This window comes from Asterias amurensis, chromosome 11 (assembly GCF_032118995.1).
Source record: "Asterias amurensis chromosome 11, ASM3211899v1".
Lineage (NCBI taxonomy): Eukaryota > Metazoa > Echinodermata > Asteroidea > Forcipulatida > Asteriidae > Asterias > Asterias amurensis.
Genome location: NC_092658.1, coordinates 7,828,296 through 7,840,542, shown reverse-complemented (window position 1 = coordinate 7,840,542; position 12,247 = coordinate 7,828,296). Strand labels below are relative to the sequence as shown.

Here is a 12,247-nt window from a genome sequence, read left to right as displayed (position 1 = left end):
TTCTTTCCGATGGAAGTTACTGGGGAATGTTTCCATTCATTGCCAGGTTATTATTTAAGACCAAAGCAAACCAAAGGAATTACAAAAGTAACAAATGAGATTTGGGATTTCAGAATGTACTCTTAAAGCCATTGGACACTTTCTGAACAGAACAAAAATTAAAAGTTCGCAGATTTACAATTAACTTACAGGGTTTACATGTCATGACACGGCGAAACTAGTGAAAGCAAGGGCGGGTTTTCCTGTTATTTTCTCCCGACTCCGATTACCGATTGAGCCTAAATTTTTACAGGTTTGTTATTTTATATATAAGATGTGATACACAAGTGTGGGCCTTTGGACAATACTGTTTACCAATGTTGTGTGATTGCTTTAAAGCGGAATGTCTTTATATAAGCGGTTTTCATATTGAGGGTTGACTGTATTTAAGCAGTCAGTGCTAAATAACAGCTGGGCTTGGAAGTAACCAATGACCACTAGCCATGAGTTTCTAGTTTGCTTTAAGCATTGGTCCAGTAATAACCCCCTCCCCATGTTCAATTCCTATCCTACTAAAAGCTAAGTGTTCTTAATGAATTTAATTTAATAAATGACAGGTACAATGACATGGTATATAAAGAATGGACAGCAGGAGTAGATGAAATCTGTAAAGTCAACCTTAACCAGCCTCTTGTGACACGAAACAAAGACACAGACCTCATCAGTGTCAACTTTGATCCTAAGGTAAGAGCAACGCCCAGTTTCATAGAGCTGCCTGAGTACATAAAAATGAGGCTCAGCAAAAACATTATTTTGCTTACCAGAATATGGTTTGTAGTAAGGTTTATGGTAATACCATGTAATAATAATCCCTAACTGAGTTGGGGTGGTTCTGAAAAAAAAAAAAGGTTTCAACTCGCCTAAAACACAAAGTTGTATGTACGATTTACAACTGGTATCCTGCTCCTTATCGCTCAGCAGAAAAATTTTAGCAATATTTTATTCAGTGTATATGGGTAAAACCAAAATGATTAATATTCAATATTTCTCGCTTAAGCGCCTCGGTTTTTGGTTTTGAGAAATTGTTTTTTTGCAATTGGTCAGATGTTTTTGTCTGTTTTGTCGAGTTTGATTTTGTTGATTCGTATAAAACTAAAATCTGCTTTTTCTTGACAGCTTGTTGCCGTCCTCCGTGAGGTAAAATACCTTCTGATTCGAGGGGAAGAGGGCATCCCAGAGAGTGCAGCAGGCATCTACGCCAAGCACGAAACCCTGAGGAAGTTCACCGCCAACCTAGACCTGACCGTTGCCTGGTACAACAAAGTACGCGAGACAGTTCTGGAGGTGGAGTTCCCCTTGGTCGAGAGTCAACTGGCAGGAATCGACCAGCAGCTCCAGAAGGCCGAGAAGGACCTGAGCTGGGAAGGCGACGGGGTCTGGGAGTACATCCAGGAGACGCGGGACCAGGTGCGAGACCTGGAGAAGAGGGTGCAGAAGACCAAGGATAACGTCGACCAGATCAAGAAGATCATGGAGGACTGGTCCAAGACGCCGCTGTACGAGAGGAAAGAGCTGAAAGATATCGCCCTTCTGGCGCTGGACGACAGAGAGGAGAGGTTGAACAAGAGGTACGGGGAGATCACCTCTACTGGCGAGAAGATACACAGTTTAGTTAAGGTAAGTTGTAGAGCGTCAGGATGTTGTGCCGGGCCCAGTTACATAGGGCTGCTCAAAGCAGATTATATTTCTTTACTAATTTTTGCTGTGGGCAACTAAGTAGGACCTCCTTCAGCTGTCTTAATAATTCTTCATCTTTTTATTTTAAAGGAAAACTGCGAGCTGTTCAAGGCAGACCCAGCCACCGACACATGGAAGGCGTACATCGACTACGTTGACGACATGCTGGTTGATGGCTTCTTTGCCTGTATCAACTGTAGCATGACCTACATGCTGGAAAATACAGACACCAAGTGTATGTCGCCACTCTTTGAGGCTAAACTGGAACTCCAGGTGTGTGCCGTTTGATTTTTGAATCATGACATAATTATGACCTGCTCAAATGAAATGATAGTCGATTTTCTTTTGTGTTGCTCATTTTTATGATCTCTTTGGAGTATGAAAAATAGTATATGCTGTTGCAAACTTCTTACCAACCAATGCAAATAAATAGATTGTGGTCTAACAACACAGTAAACATTAACAGGCATACTGGTGTAACAAAAGCAGTCAACTGGAAATAAATGATGGAGATGAAAGTACACAAAGAAAGCAGGGAGTGAACGAAGAGGAGGGTATTAAAAAAAGAGGAATTGACTTGTTTCATAAAAACCTAAATTTTATCGGGTGTGCGAGAATTTCTGTAGCCATTTTCTGTGACCTCCACATATCAAACATCCTCTGATTCTGCTTGTCAAAACTGCTACTTAATGTTATTTTTGCTATACTCCATAGTTACATGTACTTGTCGATATTTTTCATGGAAGTACGGAAACAAATAAGTATTTGAATTTAATGGAATTAAATTGAAACCCTGTACGCAGGTCCCAGACATGGTCTTCATGCCATCGTTGGACTACGGTATCGCCGATGGGTTCTATGACCTAGTCGAGATGCTAATCAGTGATATCTACAAAATGGCGTCCCTCGTCAAAAGACTGGCCGAGCACAATGGATCTGAGCACTACCAGGTGAGTTTTATATGCCTTAGCTGAATTTGCGGCTATGGCTTGATCATCACGCCTATTTTCTATACCATCCGTCCGGCTAATAGTTAAAAAAGCAGGACAGTTCTTTTCAGAACTGAGAAGTTTCCCGAACCCCCGAACATCTGCTCCGCGGTTGTAGAATAAAGCAAGACAGTTCTCTAAGAACAAACTCTACCTGATACCTCACCATGCAATGCCTCAAATCCTAAGTACAGTACTTCTTAAAATCTCAGCTTAAAACACATTTGATGTCTCAGGCCTTTGCCCGCTCATTGTAATTGCATTTTCATTGTCATTGTCATTTGCCATGTATGTATTTGTAAGTTTTTAGTATCCATTCATATAGGTGCCTTGAGCACTCTTAGGGTAGATATGTGCGCATTAAAAAGTTTTGTTATTAATATTTTATTGTTATCTTTTGTTTTTCAGACTGACTTGGAGGAGATGCTTGACCTCTCCGACATGAGGCAGGAGCTGATGGACCGAGTCAACACCATCATGAACAAGGCCCAGGAGTACCGTAACTCCTTTGATAACTACGCCTATCTGTGGGTGGACGATCGTAAGGAGTTCATGAGGCAGTTCCTTCTGTACAACCACGTCTTGACCACCGAGGAGATCGAGGCACACGCTGAGGATGGGGTACCAGAGTGTCCCCCGACGTTGGACCAGTTTAAGGAACAGGTTTGTTTGTTTGTAACTGAACACTGGAGTTCATATATATAAGAACTAGAGGGTGCACTAGCGATGCTGCATGCACAAATGCATCGGGACCGCAAGGAGACACGCGTGCCATTGTGTTAGATGAACGTTGTACGCGCAATATATGCGAAGTACACGTCGGTGTTATAGATATAGAATATGGTCGGTGCGCCCCCTAGTTCTTTTATATAGCTCTATGTGCTGTCCCAATCAACCATTGTAGGGGATTTTTGATAACGTCTGTTGAAAACCAGGGGATTGCAGGGCTTCGAGCAACTCTGGACTGTCAGTGATTTTAGCGTCGAGGCTAGTAAACTCACAATCCGTCACCCGGTGGCCTTGTATTTTTCGTTTCAATTATATTCAACAAATTTGGAGTGCTATTTTTTAGTCGAGTGTATATTTACTTTTAATTGCGTTGTTGCATCACAGTTTTCATTTGCTCTGTACTCAAATTAACCTCTGTCTGCAAGGAGCTTCTTATAATATGGAAATTTTTGCGATAACACCATGTAATGGCTATCTCTAAATGAGTTAGGGTGGTTCTGAAAAGAACCGTTGGTTTCAACGTTGGTTTCTTTTAGTTAACCAGTACTATTGATAATTGAGAACCATTTCTTTAAAACGTTATCCTCGTACGATCTTGTCTGTCAGGTTGACTCCTACGAGAAGATTTACAGCGAGGTAGATGAGATCGATGCGATCCATATCTTCGATACATGGTTCCGAGTTGACGGCAGACCCTTCAAGCAAGCCCTGCTCAACATCATCAAGAAATGGAGCTTCATGTTCAAGCAGCATCTCATTGATCATGTCACCAACAGGTTAGTCTGATTATCCATTTGTCAACCTCAATCCGCCTTGTCCGTGGCATTAATGCCCCCATCTCAATTTAAAAAAAATGTATTTGTTTTGAATAATAAAAATAATAAACTGGTGTTATAAAAGTCCCAATGCTCTGAACAAAGTCAATTGAGAAAAAGGAAACAAATTTAGTCGGTGTTTAACAAGTGAGTTTTGAGAAAGTGTTTAAATTGATTTGGAGTTTGTGCGTCAGTGATGTTTCGAGGGAGTTTGTTCCAAAGAGTGGGAGAAGACAGAGAAGGCACGTTGGCCATATGACTTTGTCGATGCCGATGAACAGACAAGAAGAGACTGTAATTGGGAGCAGAGATTTCTTGAAGGCTTATGTTTATGAATAAGTTCTTGCTTGTATGTTTTTAATTTGATCTTCATGTTACAAAGAAACAGTTCTACTTAAATGAGCAGAAAACTTTGCTTACTGTTTTCAGCCGCCCTGTGAATTTGTCCTCATCTTGTTGCCTTGCTTAAATGACCAGTTAGAAACTAATGTTTACGCATAGATTGTGATGATTTTATTTCTAATGCGGTGTTAATAAACTGCCTTGCAATATAATAAAGACTAAAAGGTTCCAACTTCGCGTTTTATTCCTTTTCAACCCCCAGCTTGAGCGAGCTGCAAGAATTCATCAAGTCAGCCAATTCCGGCCTGACCACGCCGGTAGAAGAGGGTGACTACCATGGTCTAGTGGATTGTATGGGTCATCTGATGGCCGTTAAGGACAGGCAGTCGGCCACCGATGAGATGTTTGAGCCTCTGAAGCAGACCATCGAGCTCTTGAAGATCTATGACCAGGAGATGCCTGAGGAGGTCCACACACAGCTACAGGTTAGACTTCCTTGACCAGGAGCCAACTTCATAAAGCGCTTTAAAGCATAAATAACTGCTTAGCAAATTTCGTTGCTATGGAAACAAATGAGTGAGGCACCAGTTGCAACAATGTATAACTTTATGGAATTCTTGATCGAGTAAACATCCCACAAGCAATTGTGGTTGAGTATCATGCACAAGATTGCTCAGCCACTGCATGGTAGTTTTTGTCAAAATCTATTTGAAGACCAAGTGCTGCTCAACCACACTGATAATTCTTCAGGGATGAGATTGTTCAGACTTTTGGCTGAATTCAGACTTTTTATGTCGGCCTGGTGAAGAAAATCAGGCAATATTTTTGTCCACAAATAAAGAAATCCTGCTCATTGGTCTACTTCTCTAGTGCTTTGGACACTGTTTCCAAAAACTCCGCGGAATCTATAACCCCAGGGGTTACCAAGAGGTGAAAATGCCATTATTTCAACGTGCCGTTGAATTTGTGTTCAAGTTTCAGACTTTTTTGTAAGTAATGGCTCTCACCCCTGATTCTTTCAACCAATAACAAAAAATAAAATTGTTTTGGGTGATGCTTTTTGGCCTGTGTTTGATTGATTTAAAGTAAACCTGAAGCTGCTTGGGTGCTTTTTCTCAAAGGTTTAACCACAGTGTTATTGTGTCATTTGATACCAATTTAGGAGCTTCCAGAACAGTGGAATAACACCAAGAAGATTGCCATCACTGTCAAGCAGCAGGTTGCGCCCTTACAGGCCAATGAGGTCTCCATCATCCGTAGGAAGTGCACCTCGTTTGACGTAAGTCTGGGAACCAGATCATATTCTATAACCAATGTTTAAAACCATTTCACATTGATTACATTTTGGAAACCAGATCACATTCTATAATAAAATATAAAAAAAGTTGCTGTTAATCATGCGCAGACCATTGAAACGGTCCTCTGCATAATTCCCTTTTTAAGCTATTTTTAGCATGTCGGTTTTCTGAAACTGAAGGAACCTTTTTGTCTTTGTTTCTCAGGTCAAGCAGCATGAGTTCAGAGAGAGATTCCGCAAGGAGGCACCGTTCATCTTTGACTTCAATGATCCGTACAGAGCTCTCGATGAAGTAAGTTAACATAAAAAAAAATTGATTGTTATAATACTTAAAAATGTAGATATGTATACAATAAAACAAAATCTTGTAAAAATCTCAATTAAAAAGATGGTAGCTTTTTTTGAGATATCGCTGAAAATTCAGAGCGGTTATGTCCACGTTGGAAGAATAATCCGACTTGGAATATGCAATCTGAGAAACTTTTCTGACAGTTCGGCTTATCAGATTCAAATTTTGGGACATAAAAACTGAAAAAGTAGCACCATTTTCTCCTTAACTAATGTTACAATTTCGCTTCTGAAGTATGGGTCAAGTTAATTTGAGGATGTTGCCAGAGCTAGACACTTGTGTTCAGACAAGATTTTTGATTTGATATCAAGCAAGAGTATCTCTTGGCAATTGATCCTTTACAGACAATATAGAAGTATACCATCAAACCCTGCCTTTTTTATGTTGATGGAATTTACAAATCGTTTGTTGTTGTTTTATTTCATTGTAGTGTCACATGACAATCTTTGAGATGGAGACCCTCATGGCGCAGCTTCAAGAATCAGCGAGTCTGTTTGAGGTGAACGTCACTGACTACAAACAGCTCAAGGCCTGCCGCAAGGAGGTCAGGCTACTGAAAATCCTGTGGGACATGATCGTCATTGTCCGCTCAAGGTAAAACACTAAAAGAGAAATATTTTGTATTTTTGAAGTTTTGGCATTAACAGTAATGACTACTGGACATAAAAGCTACCCTTTCGTCAGTGATTGAAACATTCAAATGAGCATGGCAATCCATTTTCTCACATCATTGCTATAAGCGTCATATATTTCATGTTTTCTCAACCCCTGCAGTATCAATGACTGGAAGACAACCCTCTGGCAACAGATCAACGTAGAGCAGATGGAGATCGACTGTAAGAAGTTTGCCAAGGACATCCGCTCACTGGACAAAGAGATGAGAGCGTGGGACGCCTACGGCGGGCTGGAGTCGACCGTTAAGAACATGCTGACGTCACTCCGGGCTGTGAGTGAGCTGCAGAATCCGGCTATCAGGGATCGGCATTGGCAACAACTTATGCAGGCCACAAAGGTAATGTGGCAGTTTTTGTTTTGATTCACATCTTGAATTTGCGATTTATAATTTTTGTATGCAATACTTAAAGCAGTATTGAGTAAACAGAGTCCAGCATTCTCTTGGAGACAATCATTTTATGAAGCATCCAAACAGAGCAAGCGCCAATAACAGGATGAATAAAATTATTGAATCATTGAGTTGTCAACCACTGGTTCTTCTTAGAAACAACACTTCTTAAAAGAGATTTACACATGGTGATCTAATTAGACTTCCAACACACAAAGTTTCGAATCCTTCCCATACAAAAAACCCCCAAATCAAACAAAAAATTCCCTTTATAATATTGCAAACAAGACAGTAAATCTTAAAATTCCAAACATTTATTTTGATACAGGTGAAGTTCATCATGGACGAGGAGACCACCCTAGCCGACCTCCTGGCCCTCAACCTGCACAACTTTGAGGACGAGGTACGCAACATCGTGGACAAAGCCGTGAAGGAGATGAGCATGGAGAAGGTCTTGAAGGAGTTGGATACCACCTGGTCTACCATGGAGTTTGAGTACGACAAACACCCACGGACGGGGATACCGTTGCTGCGCTCCAGCGAGGAGCTGATTGAGACGCTTGAGGATAACCAGGTAAAGTTGATCGGCTTAACATGGGTCTTTGAAATTGGATGTCTTGTAGCTCTTTAAAGAAAGTTTCCCCTACCGCCCACCTAAATTTTAGAGTATTCACACAACTCTTTTCAGAGAGATTTGATTACATGACTTGCCCATCAGATTTACTATACATTTTTCAATTGATTTTTTAAAATTAATTTAAGCCAATTTTCATTTATCTCAAAATATAACTGTGCAAAATAATAAGCACAGAAGAAGGGGGGGAGATTTTATCTATGTTCATCCAAAAAAAGAGTTTGAGGCTGTCAAAAGCCAGAAGGCTTGTAGAAGAGAGCCTAAATATACAGACACTGTTTAATTTTGTAGATACTGGAAGTAAGTAAGAAAAAAATTAACATGTATTTAATCATTTTTTTGGAGTGTTGGCTCTGAAAAGAGCCAATGGTCTTGACATTTTGAAAAGCATACTATGCTAGTCTTCTGGGGAAATAAAATAAATACATGTACATGAGTATACTCCTGAAGGCAAGCAGAGACGTATACTATTCAAAACGGCAAGACCACACTGCCTTTTTTTAAGATCCAACATTGGCCCAAAAGGGATTCAATACATGGTTGTCCCTCAAGTTAATTTTTTTTAGTTACTTCTTATTTTTCACACCATAAAAAGCTTCTGACACCACTTTCCATATACCACTTTTTGTTAGCACCTTGTTTCTTCTGTACTCCCTCACAGGTCCAACTTCAGAACCTGATGACCTCCAAGTACATTGCCCACTTCCTTGAGGAGGTCTCCGGCTGGCAGAAGAAGCTCTCCATCGCAGACTCTGTCATCAGCATCTGGTTTGAGGTGCAGAGGACGTGGTCTCATTTGGAGAGTATCTTCATCGGGTCAGAGGACATCCGCAACCAGCTCCCTGAAGACTCCAAGCGTTTTGATGGAATCGACACAGATTTCAAGGTGCTTTTGCAGTTTTAATATTTTCAATATCACAAATATGATTTGAAACATTACATGGTTGTAGTTCGGTTTGAAAAGCTGTTTTAGAACATCATGGAAAGAAATGTATTCAGCTATAGGTCCATTTTTGGTTCGAATAAAAAAATAAGTACAAAACAATCTTCAAAACTTTAAAAATGGCTGCCAATTCTTTGTTATAATTTTGTCTTAAAGCCATTGGAAACTTTCGGTAAACAGTATTGTCCAAAGGCCCACACGTCGTGTATCACAACTTATATATAAAATAACAAACCTGTGAAAATTTAGGCTTAATCGGCCATCGGAGTCGGGAGAAAATAACGGGGAAAACCCGCCCTTGTTTCCGCACGTTTCGCCGTGTAATGACATGTGTTCAGAATAAATCCGAAATTCTCAACAACGAGAATTGATAATTGTTTTAATGTTTTCTCAGAAAGTAAAGCATTTCATGAAATAATATTTCAAGAGAAGTCTTTCACCATTACCTTCTGTAAATCCTGTAAGTTATTTGTAAATCTGTGATTTTTTTTGTTTTTTTGTTCCGAAAGTGTATAATGGCTTTAAGGCAGATCTATGGCGGTCCTACAGCCAACTATCTTTCTCATGAAATAGTCTGACTGCATGCCAAATGCCATGCTTGCATCATCAAAGGCACAATTCGACCAACAATCTGCTGTACTGTAATAATAATGAAGCCTTTCAAAGCTCACATATTCACCATAAAGTGCTCAAGGCGCTATACATTCTTAATTCCTAGTCGTTCGGCCAATTTTCAAATAATTTCTGAAACCTTTTCAACTCCCTTTGGAGTATACAACCTCGACGGTCTTTCAGTAGCTCAGGGATGGATTGAACACAATTGACCCCTTGCACGCGCATCACACGCTGCGACCAATGCCACGCTCACCATCTTGGTGGGCAGTTAGGTTTACGTGTATTAACGCCGCGTAGCCTAAAATGCACACTTCACTGCATAATGCGCAGCATAGAGTTATATATAAAAACGCACAGTGAAATTGCCCACCAGTATGGCGCATTCAAGATTTTTCTGCTGATGACGTCAGGTGAAATGGGTCAATACCAACTCAGCCCTCACAGATCCACATTTATTTTACCCTTATATCTCCTCTTAACCTATCCAGCTGAAGATTTCACATTCCTATGAATCACAATTTAAAGTAAGATTTTTCTAACACTTTACTTTTTATTTTTGAACAGGATCTGATGGCAGAAGCCGAGAAGACTCCCAATACAGTACAGGCAACGAACAAAGACGGCTTGTTTGAGAGACTAGAAGCCCTGCAGTCAAAGTACGTATCAAATGTCTCCCTGCTCCTTAAGATTTTCATGAAATAGGCGAAGATTGCTATCACAGAGGTGAAAGACTTGGCCCTTGATGTGATCAAACCATCAGATATCTAGTTAAAACTATGTAGAAAGTCTGTGATCTCTACATGAAATCTACTCAATAACGATAATACAGCATTTATAAGGCACATTTTCCTGAAAACAACTTTCCTGAAAGGAAAGATGCGGGTCAAGTAGAAGTTTAAGTTAAGTTAAATTGTTGTCACATTGTTGAAAAAGCAAACATGAACTAGTTTGTTTTAAGTTTCTGCTGGAAGAGAGTGATAACTGTGCAATCGTCTGAGGTCTTCCAGAAGTGACTTCCAAAATATGCAGCAGACGATTTAGTGGCTCTTGAGGAAGACCAGCAATTGGGCTGAATACAAAAGTCAAGTCTATTTGCTTTATCTCCATACGAAAAGGGAACTTTTCTTCCAAGTTTCATGACTTTACATTTTTACACAATCTTACCCCTGTTAAATGATTGACTTGTTCTTCCTATAGTTTGACCATCTGTGAGAAGGCCCTCGCGGAGTATCTAGAGACCAAGCGTCTCGCCTTCCCCAGGTTCTACTTTGTCTCTTCAGCTGATCTGCTGGACATTCTGTCTCAAGGAAACAATCCAACCCTGGTAAGAATCAGTTACAATTCTCATTGGAATTATGTTGGATCATTAGTGCTAGGGTTTACCCTTCATTCAAACGTTACAGAATTGGTAAGAAACAAAAATTGTGAAGATCACAGATTGACATAAAACTTTACACCGTCTAATGATGATGATAGTTGAAAACATCCCTTGAAATATTTCTGTCTGAAATGTTGATAAATAAATAATCTAACTTCGCGTTTGGAGTTTATCGTTCAGGAAGTGAGTTCCCGAGCCTGGATGCTGTAATGGACAACAAATATACAACAAATAAGTTAGGCCACCTACAACATTGAACACTCTTGACATTTGCATCAATATTTCATTCATCCCGATAGGTGCAACGTCATCTTGCCAAGCTGTTTGACAACACTGCTAAGCTGAAGTTTAAGCAGGATGATGATGATAACGACACTAAGGAAGCCCTGGGAATGTACAGTAAAGAAGGAGAGTACGTGGAGTTTGACAGTCCATGCGAGTGCTCTGGACAGGTATGATTTTTTTAATAATTTTTTCGGCGTGTGTTTTTCAGGGTTTTTCCTGCTCTTAAAATTTCTCAAAACCGTCATTGAGCATTCAATTTTCTTGAAAGAGTTAAAGAAATAATCCACATTGTGTTCAAGCCTGCAGTTTTGTATTTCTGGTGATGCACCGAGTCTGTAAGCCTGGGTCCACTTTCATGAAGTTGTTAATAAGCAAAAAAACCAAAAAAAAACCGATGGGGCACCAGTTGCAACAATGTACTAAGCAAGTTTTAATGCTTACAGGCTTTATGAAATTGGGTTCTATTAGAATTAGAGGGAACCCTGGCCTGCAATCCATTATTCTAGGATTTTTCACATTTTGTCACATCTCATCCCTGAGTTTAACTGTCCTCCTTTGTAGATGCAGATGCTACCTCCTATTTCTCCTTACAGACCAACATGGTTTACCTGCTACTATTATTTCTTGTTTCTGTTTTTCCTACTCAGGTTGAGGTCTGGTTGAACCGTCTGATGGACACCTCCCGCTCCACGGTCCGGAACCAATTCAACGAGGGTGTGAATACCTACGAGGAAAAGCCAAGAGAGCAGTGGCTTTATGACTTCCCTGCCCAGGTGGCCCTGGCCTCTACCCAGGTCTGGTGGTCAACAGAGGTTAATATTGCCTTCGCTCGTCTGGAAGAGGGCCATGAGAATGCCCTGAAGGAATACAACAAGAAACAGGTATGGAGATATATTTGGTTTACGTTAACGGCCTGCTTACTTTTGCACTTCATAGTACAATATTACTCACATGTGAGGCTTGTATTCGTATAGGAAGAAGAAGATGTGTGTATCTACTTGCTAGGTAGATTATGTTCTCAGAGAACTTGCTTTATATTCTGCTACCGCGGAGTTGTTGTTTTTTATGTCGGGAGACTTCTCAGTTCTGAAA

The 12,247-nt window shown here is 40.2% G+C and overlaps 1 protein-coding gene across 2 annotated transcripts in view; it reads left to right on the top strand.

Moving 5' to 3' along the window:
* The window catches only part of LOC139944587 (dynein beta chain, ciliary), a 59,591-nt gene that overhangs the window by 11,742 nt on the left and 35,602 nt on the right, over nt 1–12,247 (top strand). For both annotated transcript variants that reach the window (XM_071941639.1, XM_071941638.1), the window contains 17 exons: nt 597–723; nt 1,156–1,656; nt 1,807–1,989; nt 2,520–2,666; nt 3,114–3,368; nt 4,041–4,210; nt 4,854–5,076; nt 5,754–5,870; nt 6,094–6,180; nt 6,668–6,831; nt 7,012–7,249; nt 7,629–7,874; nt 8,596–8,820; nt 10,057–10,148; nt 10,690–10,816; nt 11,170–11,322; nt 11,803–12,036. In XM_071941639.1, the coding sequence (XP_071797740.1) occupies nt 597–723; nt 1,156–1,656; nt 1,807–1,989; nt 2,520–2,666; nt 3,114–3,368; nt 4,041–4,210; nt 4,854–5,076; nt 5,754–5,870; nt 6,094–6,180; nt 6,668–6,831; nt 7,012–7,249; nt 7,629–7,874; nt 8,596–8,820; nt 10,057–10,148; nt 10,690–10,816; nt 11,170–11,322; nt 11,803–12,036 (3,289 nt within the window). The remainder of the gene's footprint in view (nt 1–596; nt 724–1,155; nt 1,657–1,806; nt 1,990–2,519; nt 2,667–3,113; nt 3,369–4,040; nt 4,211–4,853; nt 5,077–5,753; nt 5,871–6,093; nt 6,181–6,667; nt 6,832–7,011; nt 7,250–7,628; nt 7,875–8,595; nt 8,821–10,056; nt 10,149–10,689; nt 10,817–11,169; nt 11,323–11,802; nt 12,037–12,247) is intronic.